At 52.2% G+C, this 23,097-nt stretch overlaps 9 protein-coding genes across 9 annotated transcripts; 3 read left to right on the top strand and 6 right to left on the bottom strand.

Moving 5' to 3' along the window:
* Positions 1 to 1,235: 1,235 nt before the first annotated feature.
* N7462_004092 (phosphotransferase family protein) lies at positions 1,236 to 2,111 on the bottom strand (the record flags this gene model as incomplete). Its single annotated transcript, XM_057075818.1, has 1 exon — positions 1,236 to 2,111. The coding sequence occupies one exon, from the start codon at positions 2,109 to 2,111 to the stop codon at positions 1,236 to 1,238; it is 876 nt and encodes a 291-aa protein (XP_056935323.1).
* A 1,548-nt stretch (positions 2,112 to 3,659) lies between these two features.
* N7462_004091 (NEDD4 family E3 ubiquitin-protein ligase) lies at positions 3,660 to 6,916 on the bottom strand (the record flags this gene model as incomplete). The annotated part of the gene is made up of 11 exons (XM_057075817.1): positions 3,660 to 3,759; positions 3,826 to 4,221; positions 4,297 to 4,434; positions 4,509 to 4,802; positions 4,866 to 5,758; positions 5,803 to 6,107; positions 6,198 to 6,331; positions 6,437 to 6,542; positions 6,624 to 6,662; positions 6,767 to 6,789; positions 6,897 to 6,916. The coding sequence occupies 11 exons, from the start codon at positions 6,914 to 6,916 to the stop codon at positions 3,660 to 3,662; spliced, it is 2,448 nt and encodes an 815-aa protein (XP_056935322.1).
* Positions 6,917 to 7,187: 271 nt separating this feature from the next.
* On the top strand, positions 7,188 to 7,440 carry N7462_004090 (uncharacterized protein; the record flags this gene model as incomplete). The annotated part of the gene is given in 2 exon segments (XM_057075816.1): positions 7,188 to 7,261; positions 7,281 to 7,440. The coding sequence occupies 2 exon segments, from the start codon at positions 7,188 to 7,190 to the stop codon at positions 7,438 to 7,440; spliced, it is 234 nt and encodes a 77-aa protein (XP_056935321.1).
* A 931-nt stretch (positions 7,441 to 8,371) lies between these two features.
* On the bottom strand, positions 8,372 to 9,213 carry N7462_004089 (polyadenylate-binding protein; the record flags this gene model as incomplete). The annotated part of the gene is made up of 4 exons (XM_057075815.1): positions 8,372 to 8,518; positions 8,604 to 8,691; positions 8,774 to 9,054; positions 9,145 to 9,213. 4 exons carry the CDS (start codon positions 9,211 to 9,213, stop codon positions 8,372 to 8,374), a joined length of 585 nt encoding a protein of 194 aa, XP_056935320.1.
* Positions 9,214 to 10,036: 823 nt separating this feature from the next.
* On the bottom strand, positions 10,037 to 10,918 carry N7462_004088 (vacuolar protein sorting-associated protein 29; the record flags this gene model as incomplete). The annotated part of the gene is made up of 3 exons (XM_057075814.1): positions 10,037 to 10,171; positions 10,279 to 10,692; positions 10,862 to 10,918. 3 exons carry the CDS (start codon positions 10,916 to 10,918, stop codon positions 10,037 to 10,039), a joined length of 606 nt encoding a protein of 201 aa, XP_056935319.1.
* Positions 10,919 to 12,341: 1,423 nt separating this feature from the next.
* N7462_004087 (alanine--glyoxylate transaminase) lies at positions 12,342 to 13,609 on the top strand (the record flags this gene model as incomplete). The annotated part of the gene is made up of 3 exons (XM_057075813.1): positions 12,342 to 12,430; positions 12,539 to 13,061; positions 13,100 to 13,609. The coding sequence occupies 3 exons, from the start codon at positions 12,342 to 12,344 to the stop codon at positions 13,607 to 13,609; spliced, it is 1,122 nt and encodes a 373-aa protein (XP_056935318.1).
* A 1,066-nt stretch (positions 13,610 to 14,675) lies between these two features.
* N7462_004086 (GPI anchored serine-threonine rich protein) lies at positions 14,676 to 15,483 on the top strand (the record flags this gene model as incomplete). Its single annotated transcript, XM_057075812.1, has 3 exons — positions 14,676 to 14,806; positions 14,870 to 14,968; positions 15,156 to 15,483. The coding sequence occupies 3 exons, from the start codon at positions 14,676 to 14,678 to the stop codon at positions 15,481 to 15,483; spliced, it is 558 nt and encodes a 185-aa protein (XP_056935317.1).
* A 2,159-nt stretch (positions 15,484 to 17,642) lies between these two features.
* N7462_004085 (uncharacterized protein) lies at positions 17,643 to 18,866 on the bottom strand (the record flags this gene model as incomplete). Its single annotated transcript, XM_057075811.1, has 2 exons — positions 17,643 to 18,360; positions 18,436 to 18,866. 2 exons carry the CDS (start codon positions 18,864 to 18,866, stop codon positions 17,643 to 17,645), a joined length of 1,149 nt encoding a protein of 382 aa, XP_056935316.1.
* Positions 18,867 to 20,170: 1,304 nt separating this feature from the next.
* N7462_004084 (uncharacterized protein) lies at positions 20,171 to 22,297 on the bottom strand (the record flags this gene model as incomplete). Its single annotated transcript, XM_057075810.1, has 1 exon — positions 20,171 to 22,297. The coding sequence occupies one exon, from the start codon at positions 22,295 to 22,297 to the stop codon at positions 20,171 to 20,173; it is 2,127 nt and encodes a 708-aa protein (XP_056935315.1).
* Positions 22,298 to 23,097: the final 800 nt, after the last annotated feature.

Below are 23,097 nucleotides of genomic sequence, written 5' to 3'. Positions count from 1 at the left end.
AACTTCCATTACCCGTATCTCAGATGGAAAGGAAATATATTTACCACGCTCGACTTGTTTCATTAGGAGGTCTAGTCCTTATATCACTCAGGAGGTATTCATGTGTGTTTAGAGACGGAATCAAACGAGAACTAAATCGGCAAGATTCGGTTTGTTTCTTATCTAGTATACTGTTCTGGAAAGGATATCCAGTTTTCTTACCTAACTAACAGTCTGACTACGCTGCGAAGTAGCTCCCTTACACGCTATTTGTGGGATATTATAAAATTTATCCGTAAGGTATTACGTATAAAGAATTTATTCATCCATCTAGAAGGATACTAAGATACTACGTAGCTAAAATTCCTGGAACGACGAAATATAACACATTAATATCCACGAGATATTAGTGCCGCTTAGGCACCAAACACACTGCCATCAAAATCCAACTTGGGATTAGCCAAATCAAGACGAGGCCAACTTCAATATTACCTTAAGCCAAGGTAGTTACAAGTACCAAGAGACCATTATTTCAGCCAGACCGATTTAAGCCAATAACGCTGTATCTGAGCCCAGATAAGAAAGGGTCAGTACAATGATCGTACGACAGAGGGTGAGAATCACCTGCTCATACCCAGCTTCTCATTTTCTCTATTACGTACTCACCTTATTCACCCCCGGTTGCGCGACGCTCTAAAGCGGCGTTCACCCACTTCTCACCCGGGCGGCACCCACCCAACTACGACCACCGGCGAATCCCTGCTGTTGTATGTTTTTGCTCCTATTTTTTCTCCCTTTCTCTCTTTCTTGATCATTTTTCTGAGTTCTTGTGATCAATGGATATCCAATTACAGTTCGGATACTAGTCATCCAACAGCGCCATCGAGAAATCATCGATTCATCTTCTAGACATTTAAAAGCCTTATCATACTCAACTGCTGCGCAGTTGAAGGCTCGGATGTTGTAAAGGGTACGTATTTGGCCAATTTTCCTCTTGATACTGAAGGCGAAATTATTCTGACCTTGCCTGGTAAGGATCGGCTAAACTCAGACAATAGTCAAGCCCGTTTGCACTCAGATTTTACCGCAACTAAATTGGCAATATTATAGAATATGGTGCAGTAATGCTGGAGAGTAGATTTTACTTCAACTAGAGGCAATTCATTGACAAATATTGATTTATGACGCCACTGCCGTCTAATCAAGGTATTCTCAGGTCTCAGTTGGAGATCTATCTTCTTGGAACTAGGGCACAATCAACACTGCCTTAACTGCCCAAGCTTGCCCCGAAACTTCTCAGCACACATAAGCTCTCTGCGGCTCAAGTCCCGAACACGAGCAATACATCTGATAAGCCGAGTTTCTTCATCAGTCAAAGGCGCAAGAGCGTTGAGTTCTTCCAGAAAACGAGGAACGAAATATCCATCGCCCGGTATGGTCCATGAAATCATAGACACTTCGAAGCAGCGCGGATAGAACCCTGCGTATTCCCAGTCGATAAGAGAGATGGTGAAATTATCTTCGTGGAGAATCATGTTCCGTAGGGCAAGATCCATGTGGCATAGGACAAGCGGGTAGGATGTCATGTCAACGGACTCGCCTTCAGCGGCGAGAGCTCTATTCATGTAGCCGTTCATGTCTTGGATCGAAAAGAAGCGTGTCTCTGGACTGAAATCGCCGAACATGAATGCGTTCAAATGCCTGCCACCGATCGATCCTGGTACATTTTCGCCTTGGATTTGGCTCAAGTGGCCGATGGCTGATGCGATTCGCGACACTAGACGAGGGTGAATGCTCAGGTCGACATTGTCCATGGATTGGCCGGGCACATATTCCATGAAAATGTATCCCCTTTCTTCTGAAGACCAGGTCGCACCACTGGTCACGAATCGATAGACTTGAGGAATGTGAATGATGGTGATATCAGCGCTGCGTCGCGCAAACTCCTGTGTCATTGCTTCTGCCAGGGTGACCCCGCTGCCATATTTGACGACGGTAGACTCAGAAATACGGATAACCAGGCGGCCTCCATCTTCGGCGATAATATCTTTCTTGTTGACTGGGCTATGGCAAAACTCAAGCAGCTTTTGGTCACTGAGTTCTGCAAGCTCCCATGTTTTGGGGAGCGACATGTTCAGGCCCGTACAATCTGAGTGACGAGATGGAAACAGTCAGCTATAATGTATATCCAAATCTCAGGATCCTCGGGAGGCCGCTCACTTTCTTGATCTCTTGTGGTTCTGCAAGTGGATCCGAGTCACTTCTACCAAACACCTCACTTCTGTTTTCAGACGATCAAGTAGATCTCATGGTGAGAGACAATTAGGAGGAATAGAAAGCTCCGTGTTACAGCAGGATGTCACCATGCAAAATATCCACCATAGCATCCTGGAGACGAAGTAAAAAAAGATTCCAAATTTTACATAATTACGAAAGCTGAGGATTTCAGATGAAATGCAGACATGAACCTGCTTCGTATTACTGGCCAATCTTCCCATGAAGCTAACTATCCCTTCTAGAAGGTCGTAGGTTGGATCTGCACAAGAAAATGGACCCATGAAATCATCGGGAACCAATATTTTATTTTCTTCTCTGGATTGGAAAGTCTCTTGAGGTATAGAAAATATGTACCTTTATGCATATTCTCGACATAGATTAAGCTTGTGGTGTATAACCAGAAAATGTATATAGATTGAAATCTGGAAATTCATAAGAGACAAACTTGAGAGACATCATATCGCTCCAGCTACCATAAACAAATCATAATCGGAAGCTATTCGTTACCACCAAGCTCTCAAGCTCCAAAGTGATAGACGCCAGATCAATCACATGAACCCAGCATACTCCGATCACTTCGGAGAAAAAGCCAAGGAAGTGCGTCGGGGACAATTCCGATTGGACCACAAGCACGTTTCTCACGGAAAGCGGCATCAAACGCCTTGGCCTAGTAGAGGAGGGGCCCGCCAAGCACGACTACGACGAAAGAAGGATAACCACGCCCCGGGCGTAAGGCTGAGGAGGGTGGACACACCCTCGGCCGCAGTTTGGCTTGGTAAGAAATCTATGCCAATGGAGACGAGAAGAAGAAAAAAAAGCGAAAAAAGAAGCGAAGGATACACAAAAGCCCGCCAAAAGCGAGCCATAAAATTCAGCTGGGCGTGCTCACACGATGATACAGACAGCGCACGGGACCTATTTACAAGAACTAGAAAAGCGCCACCGAAGAACGCAGAAACAACAGAGCAGCAGCGAGGCAAGAGCAGAACGAAAACGGCCATCAAAAGAAACAAGCATGCATCGACATGTCTGATCCCAGCGGCTTGTCTCGAATGGGCGGTGCGGGCGAGACTGGGCCGGGGAGGCGTAATATTGGAGGGACAATTGAGAGCAACGATTGGAAGGACGCCGGACGCAATCCACAAGAAGTGTATGGCGCAGGCCAGTCGGTGCGAAGCGTAACGAGAGCGTGGAGTGGGTATGGAATTGAGGCGCAGGAGAAAGGAGAAAAGGCAGGGAAGAGAGGAGGGAGGGGGGTCGAATATAGGTTGCTTGGAATTGGTTGGAGAGACCAATAGTAGAGAAGGGTTACTGGAGTTTATGGAATTGGAATAGGACTGAGAGTTTGTCCATGGAGAGAAAATATCTGCATTGCATTGCATTGCGTGGCAGAGAGTGGTCCTCTATTCCTGTCCAAATCCGAGTGTTTCCTCAACAGCAATGGACATCTTGTGCTCCAAGGTGTCATGGGTCTTATACGGGGGCAAATCAAGACGATTGAAACTGAAAGCAATGTTAGCAAGCTCGATTATAAGGATGAAAAAAAGAAGGGCGTGGATCGAAACATACCAGGTGTGAGACTTGGGCAACGCGGCAGGGTCGCCCGATTTCTCGATAGTAAACCGTCTTGGACCATCCGAACCCTGTAGATCCTTGAAACCATTGACAGGGATACGTGAGGTACCGGTGGTGAACTGGAGAAGACGCGACTTCTGCTCAGCATCCCAGCTACGCACAATCTTCCAGAAGTTCTGGATAACCTCATCCTGCTCCTGGTAGCCACGGTAGTCGGTATGCTTCTTCCAATCGTCCACGTCGATATCAGCGATACCACCGATCAGCAATTCCAGTTCACGCTCATCAAATACGTTCACGAGATCCGCCGGAATCAACTCGTTGAAGCCAGACATGAACGCGTTGAACTGTTCCTCAACCCGCTTGACAATCTTCCACTCTGTAACCAACCTAGAAGAGAAAAATCCAATCAGCATGGCTTCCTTTAATGCTTCAAGTTCAAAATCAATGCTGGAGTATACTTACTCAATATACTGTGCCTTATTCTCATTAGTGACGGGGATATCCCGGCCATCGGGTATCAAATCAATAGTGCGACGCTCTCCAAACTTCTCATCATCAACCGAAAAGGTAAGTTCGACAATCCCCTCAATGTCATTATCCCTGATGAAACAGTTAGAACAAAGCCGGTATTTGGTGTTCCTCGCAGCAGGAGCGAGAGTAACGGGGGAACTCACAAGGTCCACGCCAAGTTTCGATGTAAGTCCTCATCGACACCCTCCATGTCTTGGAGAGTCACCTTCTTCCGTAACATCATCTTGTAAAACGCTCCGATGAAGAACGAGTCCAGGAAGCGGCGGTGGAAAATCGCCAGACCGACTACTCGGCCAATGAACTTGAAGTAGTTCAAATGCTCTGGGTTGACACCTGAGTGAGGGTTAATCTGCAGGGTATAATTATCGTGTGCGGAGTATTCGAAAAGACAGTAGAAAGGGTTGAACATTTCGTGGGAAAGAAGGAAGAAGAATTCACTGGATGAGGGAAATGATCAGTATTCAATCTGAGAAATATCGGGACATATTAGCATGACATACCGAGAGAGACCACCGTAGTCAAGTCCATCCTCGCCATCGAACTTGATCATCAATCGCTTCTTCAGATCGGATGCACTCTGTCGCATGACCTCGGCATACGAATCCTCAAAAATATTATTGCGGCGGACCTTGACATGGCACTGTCCAGACATGATACGCAGAGCAGGCTGAGATCGGAAGTAAATCAGCTTGCGACGGAAGTCACGTTTATATTGCGGCACGCCCTGGTCCAATGATGAAGGCAGACGGGGGTCGTCCCAGGTGGTGGTTTTGGTGTTGTGATCCACAAAGTACACACGGGCAGTATTGGTAAGACGCATCTCCCATCCGCTGGGAAGAGGGCCGAGCTGGGAGACAGGCTGTTGCTGGATGGTAGTGTTGTTGCCACCCTGGTTTTGGTTCTGGCCGTACATGCGAATGTATTGTTGTCTGCGTGGATCGACCCAGGTCGTCGTACGAGTGTTGTGGTCAACAAAATACGATCGTCCTTCGGGAGTGTTCCTTTGTTCCCATCCGGGCGGAAGCTCTCCTGTACCTGCAGTGGTCGCCCCCGTCGCCATCATAGAAACAGCATTAGCATGAGAACCTCCAGCCGCCGCCGCAGGAGCAGCGGCGGCAGGGGCCGCACCACCTGATGGCGGGGTATTTGGCTGTTGTCCATCGGGCAAGTTAGGGGAGCTGGCGCCAGTCCGATCTTCGGGAAGCATTCGACTTTGGTGAGCTCGACGCTCCATCTGCATGTTCACTTCTCGCTGGGTGCGTTGAGTCTGCTCATTGTAGCTGGCAGATGGCCGCGACCACGTCGTAGTGCGAGTATTGTGGTCCACATAATATGTCCGCCCCAAGGTATCCTCCCGACGTTCCCAGCCTGCAGGTAGTCGGCCCTGACTATCCTCAAATGAACTCAGATTAGTGCGCGATGCGGCGCTTGAGGCACCGGGGGCGCTGAGCCATTGGCGACAGAAGCGGCCGGGGGATGGCCAGGCGGAGCACGGTGGAGCGACGAGCTCGAGGCAGCAGGAGGTCCCATATCAAGCTGACTCGAGCCAGCCTGCGGCGTCGGGGTCGATACGGCGACTTGCGGGACAAGGCCACTGGATGTCGAGGATTGGGCATGTTGACGCTGGAGGCCGTTGGACTGGGGTTGATGCGGGGTATTGACGTTCGTCGACAGGTTAATAATCAGCTTGCCGTGGACAACGAGGTTATCATTGGATTTTTTGAGGTCGCGGGTGAGCATTTCTATTAAGAAACGGTGGCAGGCAGGGCCCGATGGTCAGTTCGTGCGGTTGGGGACTTGAGGAGCGACGTTCGGGATCCGCGTTCACGTACCATCACCGCCCATTTGAAGGTCGATGACATCTCCGATGCGCACATTGATGACGCCGAGAAACCCCTGATCCTTCTTCTTGAACTTCTTCTGGTCGAAAATCTGGATCGCAAGAATGCTGTCTTCGTTGGCACGCCTATATTTCATCCCAATCTTGTTAGTACGCCTGACGGGCTCCATCCCCTCCGATTCCAGCGAAGAGGGGGTGGGGAAGGGGAAAGAGAAAACAATTATTACATACAAGTCGAATGGCTCATTCCAGTATGGGTTCAAAGTCTTTTTAATCACTGATGTGGTGTGGGTTTGTTCACCATTGACCGTGGCTACCGCAAAGGGGTCAGGGAAACCTGTGATGATGAAATTGGTCAGTTCCGACCCCACTTAACCGCGACTAGACCAGTCTGAAGGGGGGAAGGTAAGGCACGTACGAAACACGTCGCGCCTGCAGAGGCTGTCGGCCGCGATAACTATTGTGAAAAGGAGGCATTAGTCTCATTTTGAGTCGAGGGGAGAGGGGTGCGATCCTCCCCGCCACCGCCGGGAGGATGCAGGAGGGAGCAGGTAATCTTACTCGTGACCCGGAGGTTTGGCTGGCTGCAATTCAAGATGGATTAGCATTGGGCACACAGAGAAGGAGGTATGGAGAGAAGCCAGAGATAGGTTGGGGCCAGAGTGAGTCGGAGGTCAGGACTGGGACGTACTTTGGGAGGTTGGATGCCATAGTGGGTGAGCGCTGGGGATGCTTAATGAGCACACCAGTGCGAAAGGCCGATCAAATCAAGCCCAAGCCGACAAACGTGGGGCACGCATCCACGAGGACTGAGTGTGAAATATCACAAAGTCCGTGGGCAGGGAAGAGGAGGAAAGGGGGAAGGCGGAAAGGAAGTGGAGGGTGGTAAGGTGGTGTCGTCGTGGATGGTGCAGATGAGTTTGATGGCGATCGGTCGAAGGAAGAGGAGGGAGGGAATTAGGCGGGTTCAGGTAAGGCGTGTATGGCGCAGGTACTGCAGCCTGGTATTGATGGTGTCAGTGCTGCTAGCTCCGCCAAGTGTCCGGATCCAGTGCTGTATGTATTGTGTATCCAGGTCGTATGGGCGGACTGGGGCTGAGCAACGGGAGATCGCCTCTGCGATGGGCTGGAACCATACGGACTGGACTGTACACACTGTATCACACGGCCCATACTTAGTAGGCACTGTCGCCGAGCCACACTCGGCTTGTTTCGCTGCTCTGATGACTACGTAATGGAAAAAGTCATCCCATCGATATATATACATTGTGGACCTCAGAGAGCGGTCGGCTTCAGAACCGGGCACGGGCGGGGAAACTAGTGGCGAGACCTGGGTTTCAAGTATTCTGCCGTGGTAAATACTAGCAGCGGTACTTCTCGAGGCACACGCGATGTTATCATGATTCCCCGTCCCTGTTTACGGATGTACTTTTGTGGCGCTAATCAGAAATCAAACTAATTGGAACGAATCAGAACAGGCAAAACCACTCTAGATCAACTAGGCAGCGAAATTAACCCACTGAGCCTTCACCTTTGGCCTACTCAAATATGCCAGAATGTAGAAGCCCAGTGGCTGTCGTACACCGTACCTCAAGACAGTATCTAATGGCCATAATAACATATAAAAACCCTGCAGATGGCAAGTGCTCCACTGACACCTCTAGACTGGCATGCCAAACCATGCATCGTGATCTTGCCCAATTTCTACAGGTTCAGCGAGTGATCGCATTTTTAACCACTCATGGTGCATAGTGGGATCAAATGGGCTTAGAATGAATAAAGGAAGCAAAAAAAAAGAAAATAAAACGATTATCCATGTCTAGACAATTTCCAGAGCCCTCCTCCCAGGCCCAAGGAGGCTCGGTTTGCCCAGCAGTTATTGTACAATGTCCGCAACTCCAAGGCCATACCCAGGTACACGTAACACACAACACATACAAAACTCAAGAGAGGAGCCCGGGGAGAAGGGAAAGGGACCGACTCCATGTTCTTTGGTGGCCTCAGATTCGGATGCCAAGTGCCGCGGGACGTTCGGAGAGGCTATGGCGATGGCGTGTGGGGAAAGTGTGGTCCATCTCGGCTGGTTCTCCCTGCCAGTCGGAAGGTGACTTAGGAGGAGCACAGGAGTGTAAATAGAAAGCGAATAGATCCCAGCTCAGCCACCATCTAGTAGGGGGCAAAGCCACGACCGCGGCCGCGATATCCACCCCGATAACTGCCACGAAAGCCGCCACGGCCACGACCACCACCGCGGAACCCACCCCGTCCGCGACCACGGGTCATACCGGGGAGGTTGGTGCGCTTGGGAGTAACCTATTCAGTTGGTGAAATGAACGTGTTAGTATTATGGTACATTGGATCAAAGAGGATCCAGGGAAGAAGAATGGCAGTAATTTACCTTCAGGTTACGCCCGCGGAAGACACTCTCGTTCAGCACCAGGGCCTGGGCCACCAAACTGGGCTCCGCGAATTCAACATAGGCATAACTAGGTAAAATAATAATGTCAGAGTCCAAGGCCCATAAATGATGGTGCTGGAGTCCAGCATCTTGGGGATATCCGCACTCACCCCTTCGGCTGGCCAGTAAATTTGTCCAGCAGGATTGTAACTCGGTTGATCGAGCCACAGCTTTGGAAGTGTGCTTGAATCTCCTCCGGAGAAGCACCATAGTCCACATTGCCGACGAATATACTCCGGGCATCGATATCCTCCTTGTTTTCCTGGAGACCCTCGGTCTGCTGGTCCAAAGTGTCCTGCATCTCACGCAACTTGGCGGCCTCCGACTCCATCTCGGCGACCCGTCGCTTCATGGCGGCAATCTCCTCCTGTAAATTGCACAAGGTTGTTAGCTATAGGTTCTTGACGATAGCGCGCGCGGGTTTTTGAAACGGAACTTGGTTGCGATGGGATGTCCCAGTATCCCCATCAACATCACGCACCTCATCGTCACCAGCTTCCTCCTGGGGAGGGATCTGCTCCTCCTTCAGCTCAGCGCCTTCAGCAGCCATATTGAGCACTCGAGTATATGAGAAAGAGGGTGGGTAGTCAGGTCGGGACGCGAAAGCAGGAAGCTTGTCTGTCGGGAGATTTATCAAATCTGGAGAGGAAGCTCGAACAACCGAGTTGATGGGAAAGAGGTAAAAGCCCAGGAAGACGCGAATAAAATCCAGACAAGCTGAAGAAGGGTCAAATAGACCACGGACGTAAATAAACCGAAGATTATCGCCGCTAAAAAGATATATTCACTGGAGGGTCTTTGCGGGGTGGAGGTGATGGAGGCGGAAATTGGGACTCGAGACTTGCCGCTTCGGGACTAGTGGAGGCTCGCCAGGTTCCCGGGCAAACCGCCCGGGCTGCACGGGGCTGAAACCAACTGTAAAGGTACATACGTACCTACCACCGCCCGAAGGACAGGACATGATCCGATCTACGATGCCATTGACTGAGAGAAATTACCATCGTCGAGCTCATTTGTAGTGCTTTCCCCACTTTCGATTTTGTTCTCGGCACGATTATACCCAATCGAAATGGAGCTGGAGTGCAGACAGTGATAGATGATCTACGAGCCTCAATCGTGTCCACGGAGCAATTTTCTAACTTTCTGGATCACCTCAAAGGCGATCCATGGAGAATTGGGCAGGCGAGAATTCAGTTCCATTGTTCGATTGATTGAATTTGCAACTACCTTGAGGTATCCGAGAGTTGAATTGAGAAAGCAAGGCTGTAGAAATCGCGAATAGGTCAGGGCGGGGAGAAGAGAGACTATATACACGGTAGAGGATGAGGCGGGGAGAGGGAATATTGTTGTGCGAAGGCGTCAGGGGTCGACAATCAGGACACGGGTGCAGGGGTCGCAGCCGGGGCGTGATTCTTGCGGAAGGAAACCTTCTCAACCGACACGTTCTCGACTCCGTTGGCGTCGGTCTTGAGCTGATAAACGTACAGCACCAGAACATCCCCTTGGATCTAGTTGGATTTCTCAGTATGCGCATCCTCTGACAACTGCTTGACAACTCATATTGGGGCAGCGGGGAGGGAGTTGGAGAGGTTGGCCCTCGGAAGTGATCACTTACGTCCATCAGGCAGAAGCTCGGGGTTGGCTCCTCGCCTTCCGGCCAAAAGCCTGAACTCATGGCCCCTGTTGCGCTACCTGGGTTGATGAAGAAGCGGCCCTCCATCTCAAAGGCTTCGAATCGATGGGTGCCACCCCAAAGCAGGATATCCACGTCCATCTGGCGGGCGGCAATGAGTAACGCATCAGCATCGCCAGGGGGGATAATGGTATGTCCGTGGGTGAATCCAATGCGCAGATTCCCGTGATTCACGATCTTCGAGAGCGGGAGGCTGGGCGAGTCAACATCATAGTCGCCCTTCACCATTTGCAGGTCCGGTGCGACCTGGCGAAGGAATTCATAGGTCTCGCGGTCGGTCAAATTGCCCAGACATAAGGTCTGGCCAATCTTGCCTGGGGTCAGGAGTTTCTTGAACTAGCGCATCGACGGAGGAGTCAGCAGAGTTATAAGCATATCAACCGTTCCTAGAGATATTGACGGACCTTGGCCGGAAGATCCTAAACAGCCAGGGGAGGGTCGGCATTAGCTACAGTTCCGCAACAAGAGAGGGATGCGCCATGGGGGGAAGGGAGGCTGGACGTACGGGCGCTCGATCAGGGATAAACAGGTCACCGATGACCAGGACCAGACGGGTGGTCATACTGGAGTGGGGACCAAGTGACCAAATGGGGACGCTCAGTCACTCAATAGGCCATTCCAGGTCGTGCGGGGGAAGCAAAAGCAGGAAGACAGCGAGACCAGGAGCAGCTGGCGGCGACAGGCAGTGACGGGAGCTTCGCGGGGAAGCCACGAGCCACTGGAGCCCTGAGCCCTAGGAGAGGGCTGGATTGGGTCTAGCGCCTGCTGGTCGGATGAGGTCCCGATGCTCGTTGACGCCCTCATCCGGAGGGTTCGAGAGGCTACGAGACCCTCCTGCGTCCGAGACCGTCCTGGCTTCCGCTACGCATTGGTTCCTGAGACCGACCTCTCTCGCCCGAATCTGGTTCGGCTCGACCAGTCCAATCTAGCTGACGGTCGCTCTCCCTGGCGACGCCTTTCCTTTGCGGAGGTCGCCGTGCCGTCGGACGAAAACGAATAGGGAGCAGGACGGGGATTACAGCGCAATCTGTAGAACTGCAGGAGTCGGGGAGGTCCCAGAGGGTTCAATTGCAACCTGACGAGGGCCGGGAGATTCTACGCGGGAGGACCATTGAAGTGTGGTAGCTGCATGCGATCCCGATATCGGGTCTAGCCAGGCTTTTGAGTCCCACGTTACTCGATAAGCATATTCCCGCTCTATAGATCGTTCTCGTCGTGCTTCGAACGAATCTCGCGAACGACCACAATTGAGAGCGTACTAGAACACGACAGAACAAAAACTAAAAAATACAAAAAAAACCAAGAACAAAAGACCGCAAATAAAAGAAAATCTGGTAGATTCCATTGCACAGCGTGAGACGCTCTCATCACTCATCATATCACCCTCGATCGCGGACGGTCTCGACGGCCAAACGACGAGCATCGGGAGGATCCGCCCGGGCGTCTGGCTCCGACCACGACCGTCGCCAACCTGGAGATGCGTCCAAGCTTCAAAGCTCAACAGCCCGCGACTTCATAAATACGAAGCTTGAGCTCCCTCCTCATTCCCGCATTCCCTCATTCCCGCATTCCCTCATTCCCTCCTCCCCATCCGCCCAGTGCACGCGCTCGGTGAAACTCAGATATAGTTCTGCCATTGCTCTCCTTCCCTGCTCCTCTCCGCCAGCCAATCCCATCCGCGTCGGCATCGGCGGCGATCCCCGAACCTTCTCGTCTTTTCCCACGGGAATTCCAGCGACAGACCAATCCCTATCCTCGATCCAATCTACCCCGCGGCTGCCCCCGCCGCACCATCGGAAAAGCTGGCGAACAGGTCAACGACGCAACGCCTCAGCCTGATCTCCAGACACCTGGACCAGCGCCTGCCGTTGCCTGAACTCAACACTCCCTTCTCGACCGAGAGAAACTCCCTGGCCCCGGACGACGTCGATTATAAACCCCTCGATCGCTCTGTGCCTTCTTCCCCCACGACACCTTCGCCCACCATGTCTACCCAAGCCCCTCACAACACCCTCCTCATCCCGGGTCCCATCGAATTCGACGATGCCGTGCTGCAGTCGATGTCCCATTATGCGTGAGTCAAATGGCCTACCCCGTCTCGTCAAAGGCACCTCAATGCCCTACCCCCCCCTCCTCACTCTGGTGTTCCAGAAGACTGACATTCGTTGCGACCGATCTCTAGCGAGAGCCACGTCGCTCCCGGCTTCGTCAAGGTCTTCGGTGAGACCCTGACCCTGGTGCGCAAGCTGTTCCAGTCCACCAACCCCGCCGCGCAGCCCTTCATCATCTCCGGTAGTGGCACCCTCGGTTGGGATCTCGTCTCCGCCAACCTGATCGAGAAGGGGGAGAATGCCCTGGTCCTGAACACCGGATACTTTGGCGATTCGTTTGGCAACTGCTTGCAGACATACGGTGCCGAGGTGACTCACCTCCGCGCCCCCATCGGCGACCGCCCTTCCTTCGAGGAGGTCGAGCAAGCCCTCAAGCAGAAGCCCTACAAGCTGGTCACCATCACCCACGTCGACACCTCCACGGGCGTTCTCAATGACATCAAGCGCATCGCCCAGATCGTCCGCCAGGTCAGCCCTGACACTCTGGTCGTGGTCGACGGTGTGTGCAGCGTTGGCTCCGAGGAGATCGCATTCGATGAGTGGGACTTGGATGCCGTGGTCACCGCCAGCCAGAAGGCCATTGGCTGCCCCCCGGTCTGAGCATTGTGATGCTGTCCGGCCGCGCCATCCAGCGCAGCCAGTCCCGCCAGACCCCACCGGCCTCCTACTACGCCTCTATTGCCAATTGGCTTCCCATCATGCAGAACTACGAGAACAACAAGCCCTCGTACTTCGCCACCCCACCTACTCAGCTCGTCCACGCCCTGCACACCACTCTTAGCCAGATCACTGCCCGGCCTATGGCCGAGCGCTTCGCGATCCACACCCAAGCTTCTGACAAGGTCAAGGCAGCCGTCGCGGAGCTGGGCCTGTCTCAGCTGGCTCCCAAGCCCGAGTGCCAGGCTCACGGCATGACTGCCATGTACCTGCCTGAGGGGCTGACCCCGCCCGATGTGCTGCCGGGTCTCCTGAAGCGCGGCGTGATCTTCGCAGCTGGTCTGCACAAGGAGGTCGCTACCAAGTACATCCGGTTCGGTCACATGGGTGTCAGCATTAGCGACCCCAACCGCAAGGACATTGACAACGCCCTGGCGGCGCTGAAGGAGGCTCTCGCTGAGGCCAAGCAGGCCAAGGGTCTTTAAATAAAGAAGAATTATTGTATGAAAATTCCTATGTGACCAGATCAGAATGGCGGCGTACCTGTTACTGTAATAGGCTACGTTTTACAATATCAATATAGAAATTGAAATGAATTATCTAACGATAGAAAATGATTGGCCTCCATTTGTTTTATCACTTTGTTAAATCCTCGTCTTAGTGTTCATCGATTTGTGAAGTTTGGCCTCCAATCAGGTTGACCCGACACGTTCGAGAACTATGATAAGCCGTCTTTAGGGCCAGCACTCAGCCATCATGCAGGTACCCGGTCCCCCAAGTCACCGTAGCCGCCCAAGTCCTCCCAAGTAAATGGGAAACGACCCTCACATTCTCCGGTCGGCATCTACTCCTCAACCGGCAACTCTTACTGGCCTACCCAGCCGGAGCTGTGGCCCTTGACCCCTTCAGGAATGTACCTCCCACCCCCTCCCCCCCCACAGACTCACCTAGGAATGTTCCAGCGCAAAGACCTGGCCGTGGCCCTATTCTATATTCCAATGAACACTAGAGTCTTCCCCTGTAGCCTCATGCAAAAATGTGAAATTCACCACTTCCCCTGTCTTTTCGGCTAAAATCACCGCTCCTCAGCGTCTTCCCATCCTTACTATTTATCCTTGTTCTGGAGCTACCTCCCCGCCACTCAAAACAATTGATATTTCCACCCCTTTTCCGCCTGTTTTCGAAAGAAGCACTGTCTTTCAAGACAACATGACTATGGAACCATTCTTCCCATTCCATTTCCGATGACCCCCAGAGTCAATATCCATGTGGTCACTCTGGTGATTTGGCTTACCAGAAACCAGGTCCGGAAAAAGGCCTGATCCGCCTTGAAAGCCACATGAACCTTCTTCTCTAATCGAGAAAGAATGGAATGTAGTCTCTGCCTTCTGGCAGTTAATATTATAGTACCTGGAATGATATATTATTGGCTTCCACTCCCCCGTTTGAATCGTTTGTCTCTGCATTGTCCATCCCAGACCTTATCCCCAGCCAATCCGAGCCCTACACCCTTTGCCCTTTAATTTCCAGCCTTCATTTCCTTCATCCAAGATGCGCCATTTCGCAACAAAGCTGCCCTTTCTCCTTGCCGCCTCGGCTACTATTGTCAGCGGACAAGATGCGACAGTCACAGGAATCGGTGCCGCCAACACAGGCAATGTGAACAAATGCGCCGCGCAGAAGTAAGCAAATGTCCCACTAAGATCATCGCCCTCAAGATGCTAACTGTAACACGCATGGACTAGAGTGGTCGACCAGTGCGTCTTCACCATGAAATTCCAACTCGAGAACTGCGCCACCTATGACTGGGACTGCCTCTGCACCAGCAGCACCAACGTCGTCGGGTACGTCTCCCTCCCCCTCAGCCCACTTCCCTCCATGTTGATCTCCCCCGCATCCCACAAACCCTAACTCAAGAAAACGCAACCCACCAACCTTATTTACTCCCAACCCTCCCCAGCCAATCCTAATCCCCGCATCAATCATTCTATACTCTTCCCAAACTAACCACACTCCTTACCCCAAAACCAGCTGCTACAACAACTGCCCTGAAAGCCCAGACCGCCTCGGCGCCGAACAAATCCGCCAACAAAACTGCGCCAACGCCAAAGCCTACGACACCACAAGCGTATCCCCGCCGGCCACCAAGAGCGCCGTCATGAGCAGCTCGCGCGCATCCGCGTCCACGACAGACACCGCCTACAGTGGGCTGGAAGCGAACAACAACGACGACGCCCAGCCAACCAAGTCTCTCGTCGGACTCGAAGCGTCAGCAACGGCGTCAGAGGGAGCGGCGGCGGCGAAGGCGGCTGGCGGGTGGTTAGCGTTCTTGGGGCTGGCGCTGGGGGTAATGTTCTAGGCTGAGGGTATAGAGGTATAGAGACAAGCGGGGTTTTCTTCTATTCTTTGTTTCGATAAAGCGTGTGCATAGCATTGGGGTGTGAAATAATGAGATAATTCTAGTCTATTTGATATTCTTAACCTACCGTGATATGTTTAAGTCCTTGACGATGTAGTAGCTACCGAGGAGGGTGGGAATGAACGCTGAGATGGTGGCTTCCATCCGCAATCTAAATAAGTAGTCAAACACCCTGGATCTTCACCACCACTTGCTTCATTGCAAAGTACCCGGGACAGTAAGACCTTATAGCTGGAAGGAGGAAAATTCTTAGAAGCGATATTTGGTTCAGAATTAGAATGTACTCCATTTTCACTTTTGTAGCCCTGTTGTCTGGTAAGCAGCTCTATTAAAATCCTTTTACTTTGTTGATATATCTTTACTTCTGAGCAGTCGAGAATTCAACTTCCTCTATCACTATTTGCGATATCGATATTGATCAAGAAAACTCATCGAAGTTTCATTCCCTCCATTCTACCTATAGATACTACCACCTAGCCCTGGTTCACAGTCTCTGTATATTCTCCGTATAGTCCAAGTATCCAAGTATATCCGATCCTACTGCTTCTTCGCACTGTGCTTCAGTTTGGTCTACCCTTTTCTCCAGACAATCAACCCTTTTAGCTGCAGAAAATTGAGAAGGGTTACATAAGGATCATTGCGCAGGGCTTCCGCATAATTCTCGTTGCGGTTAATTTCAGCAATAGCTTGTGTCCAAAATGTCGGGTCATACTTGGCTGCTATTGCGTGGCCCACATAAGCCAAGCGTTGTGCTGGTTTTTTTCTCGGGTTGAACTGCAAGGAGACCCTAGAGGGCCCATTCAGCGTGACACGGACATCACGGGATGGCAAAGTTATCTCCGTGTTCCCTTCTTTCATATGCCATTCCGGAAGCGAAATGAAACTCAGTGTTTTGATTTCGCATGTGTATATTAATACATCAGGTCCCACAGGTTCATGAACGGTTTTACGAGGCTTTACCTCAACAACCTCATGAGACGCGCTCATAGTGTCGGTGATGATAAGATGAAGCTTTGGTAGAAATTCAGCTTAGGTTCTTTGGAAACAAGCAATTGTTGTTCTTGTGCAATAGTATGATCATACAGAAAAACGGCCGAGCAAAAGATTTGGCTCAATATAAACACCCTTCGCTCAACCCCCATAGCTATTTATATCGGTCAATTGAAACTAATATCAATACAAAATTTTGCAATACAAAATTAACCGAAGAAATGTCGTAATATCCGTAATATATTCCACGCAAGTTGTGACAATCCTCATGTTTCTGAATTTTGTTCAGCCTTTAGATCGCAGGAAGAATGCAACAACACTATTTCGCAAGCTTTCTAATATCAGTACTACCTCGATATTTCCCTTCTCTGCTCGACCAGAGAAATATTATCTCTCTTGTTCCATCGATCGCAGTATTCGTTTTGTATTTGTATTACTTGTTGCGAATACCAATCTTTCTGCACCTCCCGGTTAGCGCCAGTTCCCAACACCATCAGAATGGAGGATTTTGCCGCACAACATGTGGCTTGCAAGCAAGACATAAGCTGGTCCAAATAATCCCGTTGCCATTTCTTCCCCCTGCACCGATTGGATGGGCTTCGTTTCAGAATCCAAGGAGGAGTAAAGAAAGATTCACCAAATAGGTGCTCATCAATGATAAAGCGCTATTAGCCGCCAGGATTCAGTATCGTGGTATATAGTAGGTTATTTCTCGGAAAGTTATGGAATTCTCGTATCGGACTGCGCCTTTTCCTAGGAAGCAATCGCAAAACACATTAATTTGGTCTATTAAAATAGAAATACCAATCGAAATGGTGTGTTCAAAATATTTATAAAAACGGGAAGCTGCGTTGAGAAAAGAAGGGGGAATGAGCGATTTATTTAATATACAAAGCTAACCGTTTTAAGCGCGCAGACTCTGGAGGATTTAATCATGTTGGCTGCCAGTAGTATCGTTATAGGACATTCTTCATTAAATCTGTGCAGGACAGTAGTTTTGTGGGCATTTGTTGAATGCGTTTATTTAGCTGGTTATACAAGACCGACCACGATCGAATGAATAAGTGACACAACAAAAGAGAGATGATAACCCTAACAACCCTCCCCTCTTACGCTGTCTTCTTTTTACTATTCCGCCCCCTACTCTCTCGCTCCCTCTTCTCTTTCACCCCCTCCTCCTGCCTCGCCTTCTTACTTTTATTATCAATCTGGTTCCTCTTCGGTTCAGTCGCCTTCGGCTCCGGATTCAACTCCGCCTTCTTCTTCGCCCCATACTCTGCCGGATCCAAATCATCGAGGAACCCGGACACCGCAATATTCCGCAGCACAAATGCGACTTTCTCGATATCGACATGCGACACCGTCGTAGCGCCCGCGCTGTCCTGCTCGCCCACGCGGTTCAGCCGCATGCGCAGCTCCCAGCACGCCTGCCATAGCGCTCGGTACTCGGTGATGGTGTACTTGGCTTTGATCTCGCCATTCGGGCGGCGCAGCTTCAGCTGGGGCTCTGGGCCGTCGTCAACACGCTGTACCTCGGGGAATTGGTCCATACAGAGCCAGAGGTAGACGTTGTCGTCGAAAAAGGGGACTTCGTGGGCGGGGTCGGCGGTGGAGACGATGGAGAGAAGCAGGGAGGCAGTGGCGGGGCCGACACCGCGGAGAGGGTTAAAGGCGTCGAGGCTGGCTCTGGGGAAGGTGGCATCTGAGGCGACCATGGGGGTTTCTTTGGGGAGAGCCGCAACGCTGGCGGCGGCGCACTTGACGACGTTGCTGTCCTGGTTGGATTTCACCATGCCCATGAGGGTTGGGCGGAAGACGCCGTGTTTCCTGGGCGGGCAATTAGTATTTAGTATCTAGTTACAGATAGCTAGGGCCCCGGGAGAGGCCGAAAATAGCACGTACAGCTTCCATTCCATGACGGAGACGAGTTCGTCTTTGTTCAGCACCTCCTTGGCGCCCTTTGCGATGCGCTCGCTCACTATTGTCGGCAGTCCCTCGTACCGCCAGGTATCCAGCTCGATGAACTTGTCTACTTCGGCTTCAATGATCTTCTGCTCGGCGGGATCGAACTCAGTCTTCGTCATCAGAAGATCGTCACTCAGCACAGCAGAATCCTTGCTGGCTTTCTTCTCGGTCTTGCGCTTGGAGCCCTTTTCGGGCTTGGGCTGCAACTTCAACATGGCCTTGCGCCGGTGGAGTTGCCCGACGGTGGTTGGATAGCTAGCAAGAAGACGCTTAAAGGTGGAAAGAGTGATATTTTGTGGATCGAAGGTTAGCGCATCTTTGAAGATGAAGTCATCTTCGCCGCCCAGGGCGATCAAGTCGTCGGCCATGGTATGATAAAGGAACTTGTATTGATTATGGCTGTATGGTGTTTTCAAGGATGCTAAACTCGGCCGTCAAATATACTCGAGGGCACGAGGTCGTTTGTAACAGTTGCCTCGGAGTCGCGAATGCGACTACGCGTGATCTGGAATGTCTGCTTTCGAGAGGTCCTGTGAGGCTTTGTACAAGCGATTAAAGCTGTAATTAATTGAGCTCAGATACAATCTGAGATTCTGATATTTTTTTATGGAGTGTAATTGGCTTCGCGTGATTGTGAACAGCCTGAAAGGATGCGGCGTAACAAAGGGAGCTGATCGTAGAAGGTTGGCGTTATCGATAAGATGTGGTGGTACAGATACGGTTAGGGATGAAACAGGATGGGCAGAAGTGATGTAAAGTACCGTATGGTGGTACCGCTCGGGTCTCTGAACCGCCGAGGGAAATGGAAACCGATAGCAGCGGAGCGGAAGATCCGGTTGGACTTCTATACATTAAGGAGCTAGGAAAGATTGTTGGGGCAGTTTGGCTCAAGAAATGACTCCGATGTACTTTGAGGGCTCTTCCAGACGGCGGAAATCATATACACTCAAAAAGCTACTACCCATTGCTTGCACATCTCTCTGAGTATACTTCCTCCCTCTGTCCTAAGGCAGTATGCCAGTGAGATAGAGAAGCGACTCAAAAATAACTGGCAAGTACTCTTACTTCTTACAAACTCTCAAGTACAGGTGAACTCGAAAGAGAAGCAAATTTCTATACCTCAAGCCAGATCGCATTTTTTTTGATCAATCTCACCCACGCCTATGTACAGAAACCATACCCGCTCAGCAAAGCCGGCCGTGACAGGCAGGTCTTCATTAGAAGAAGATGGGGAAAAAAGGAGACACAGGAGAAGAAAGAGTTATAAAAAAAGGAAATTTAAAATATCAAATACAGGCGCATCGTGAAAAAAAAAGCAGTCATCATCCGTCTCACACATGGGGACCGCTAAGTCTGGCCATCATCAAGATAAGCAAGAGACGATAGCGGTCCGTCGACCGAAACAGGTAGTCGGACGTCCTCGCGGACGGGGTAGAACATTAAAAAAAAGCGGTGATAAAAAATTGAGGGTTAAAGGGGGGGTTGAATAGAATAAGTCAGTGAGCACAGCGAGAATGGTAGCCTGTTACGGTTGTACAAACTCGCTGGACCCAATGGGAAAACGAAGAGGGGAGTTTAGAGCACAGGTGCAGTCCCAACACAGTGAAACACAAGACAAGCTTGTTGACGACAGTCGACGGCTGCGGACATGGGATCGTGCTAGGTCATCCAATCACTGGTTGGATGGAGCAGGCTTGCGTCCGTTAGCTCTTTTCATCTTGGCATCATCGCCGTTCGGATGGACAAAGTTGACGCGCTGGTCGTCACGGTTGTGATCACCAAATGGGGTCACCATGGAGAGATTTCGAGGTCGACTCTGCTTCAATGGCCGAGAGAGTGTCGGGGCGGGCTGGTGGCCAGGATTGGTTAGAGATGGACCGGGCTTGGCCTCCGCAGCCGCAGCCGTTGGGGCCGCGCCAGCACGCTCGTCGTCCTCCACCTGAATGTGTCGGAACTCCTCATCCTGTTCGCCGGCCTCGGATGAGCTGGGACTGTCGGAATCAGAAGCTGCCTCGTAGTCATCCTCGTCATCGCTGACCAGACTCGGGGCCTGGTTCGACTCGATGGTGTGCGGGCTGAGGTTTGCCGAGTGGTCTAGACCATCGCCTTCACGCGAAATGGCACCCGACAGAGGATGAGCCGTTCCGGATAAGGAGGCGAGATCCAGGAAAGACTGGGGGTGATGAGGCGGCTGTCGAGAGGGAGTCAGGTCCGGCAGGTCATGCCCGCGGTCGAGGCCCTTTCGGCTCTCAGACCGCTGCATGGCGGCTTGGACAGTAGGCATGCGCATGGGTTGGCGAGCGGCGCCCGACTGGGATGGTTCCTGACTGGCTTCCATTGACGGACGGCTCGATTCATCCCCGTCAGACTCATCGTCCGACAGACCGCTCAAGTCCACGGGGGTCTTGACTTCTTCCACCAGCTTGGTCATGTTCAGCCCCAAGCCTCGCTCACGCATGAGTGCAGACAGGTGAGGGGTCGCAGGAGAAGCTAAGAAGGATGGATTTGGAGCAGGTTTAGCAGACACAGGCCGGCGACAAGGCTCCTGGTGGTGTTGAACAGTGGCGGGGGGAGTGGCGGCTGCCATCGGCTGGGGAGTCTGGGATGGCTTTCTCGGAGTGACTGCATCTTTCGACGGAGTTGGAAGACCATTGGAGGGCGGGGGGAGCAGGGGTGCGCGAATCAACGGGTGGACGGCCCCTGGGGTTGAGACACTACCAGGTGTCGACTCGCTGCGGCTGGTAGAGGTGATGGTGCCCACCACGGCACCGGCATCATCGACCTCAACGGGTTCACCGGAAGCCATCGCCGCTGCGTCGTGACTGGCAAAGTTACGGTTGTGCGCGATGCGACAGTGGTTGATGAACCCTTGAGTACTGGAGAAGTTGTCACGACGGCAGTCGAGACAGATGAGTTTGACCAGCACTTGATCCGACTTGCGCCGGATCAGCATCGGGCCCGACTTCTCCTTCACCACGGGATACCCGCTGGGTAATGACTGCAGCTTTGAGCCCAGATTCCCCCGGGAGGTCCGTTTGCCGGCGAGGACGCTGAAGTCGACTGGATTGCCGCGAGTGGACCGACCCTCGGCCAGCGGAAGGCCTGTCGCACTCGAAAATCCGGACTCCATCTCGCCGCCATCGAATCTCGGGTCCGGCAGAAGCCATCGTGCGTAATGACGCGAATACGGGCCCTCGGTGACTCCCCAGGGCGCAGGCGATACCGGTGCTGGGCCATTTCCAGGCGGCAGCACCGACGGACCTGTGCCAGCGCTCATGTTGGCGGACACACCCGCGACCGCGGATCCCGGATACGGGATTTCGGCGCAGCGCCGGAGCTGCTCCAGCGCCACCTGACACTTAGCGATCTCCTGGTCAATCAGCCGCAGCTCGTTATGCTTGAGGAGGACCTCCAGGCTCAGCTGGGCAGTGATTGTATCTCGCAAGCGATTGATGTCGGGGGTCGCCTTCGCGGGGGGCGCTGGCGCTGGCGCCGGCGCCGGCGCGGTCGCGACCGGCGAGACCACCGATTCCGGAGCGGGCGCGACGGTCGGCGCGAGGGCCACAGGCGTCACTGGTGTGAGAGGAGCGACCGGAGGCTCTGTCCGCAACTTGGTCGAGACGGGGGCATCGGTCGCAGAGGAGTCGGAGCGTTTGCGCTTGAGCATGGGAGGCAGCGACAGCGCGTTGACGTTGACGTTGACGCCGGGCGTGCAACTGGCGGGAGCGAGCATCTTGACCTCCTCCGCCATTACCTTGTTCCCTCCGATCGCAGAGGGCCAGGGCAGCAGACGAAACATGCCATGCGAGGGTGCGGGCGGTGGTTGGGTTGTTGGGCAGGGATGGTGATCAGGCAAGGGCGATTCAGTGGTATGGCAGCGAGTGAGGATGGGCGACCGGGTCCATGCGCTCGGGGATAGGGTTGTGGAAATCTGGAGGGAGACCGCGAGTTCTTCTTTTTTGTTTGTTTTTATTGTAATTTGTATCAGAAGCGATTATAAAGTTGTAAAGTTGTCAAGTTGTTGTTGTTAAGGTGGAGAGACTTGGAAGTGTTGGAAGTGGAGAGGAGAAGAGTAATAGCGGTGGTGTGTTATGGTGGAGGTGGAGAAAGGGGGAAGGAATGGACGTCGACGACGATGTCGTGCGACCGTGTCAAGTTGGGTTTGGAGTGGGTGGGGGGCGGGAGGTTGTTGTATCGTGGAAGCAGTGGAAGCAGAGGGAAGGACACGGATGGTGGGAGTGGCAAAGAAGTGGATCTATGAAGGAGGACGTGGAAGGGAAAGGGGGGGAGTTGCGAAAGAGAAGAGGTGAAGAGAAGAGGTGAAGAGAAGAGGTGAAGAGAAGACGAGAAGAGGTGAAGGGGGGAGGAGGTGCAGCAGTGCAGCAGTGCAGCAGTGGAAGGAAGGTCGCAAGGAAACAAGTCGCGAGAATGGGAGGACAGCGTCAGAGGGGAGAAAGGCGGGAGCCAAGTTCAGGAAAAGGGAACAGAGAAAGGGGGGTCGCGAATCACCTCAAGGGGGGAAACGGTGGAGCCGGGATGATGGCGGTTTGGGTGAGACAATACCTCGTTCTGACGTGGATGACGAAGCTGCGACTAGCA

Source organism: Penicillium macrosclerotiorum (assembly GCF_028827735.1).
Source record: "Penicillium macrosclerotiorum strain IBT 26536 chromosome Unknown utg000003l_segment0_segment0, whole genome shotgun sequence".
NCBI classification, from domain to species: Eukaryota; Fungi; Ascomycota; class Eurotiomycetes; order Eurotiales; family Aspergillaceae; genus Penicillium; species Penicillium macrosclerotiorum.
This window is presented reverse-complemented; position numbering and strand designations above follow the sequence as displayed.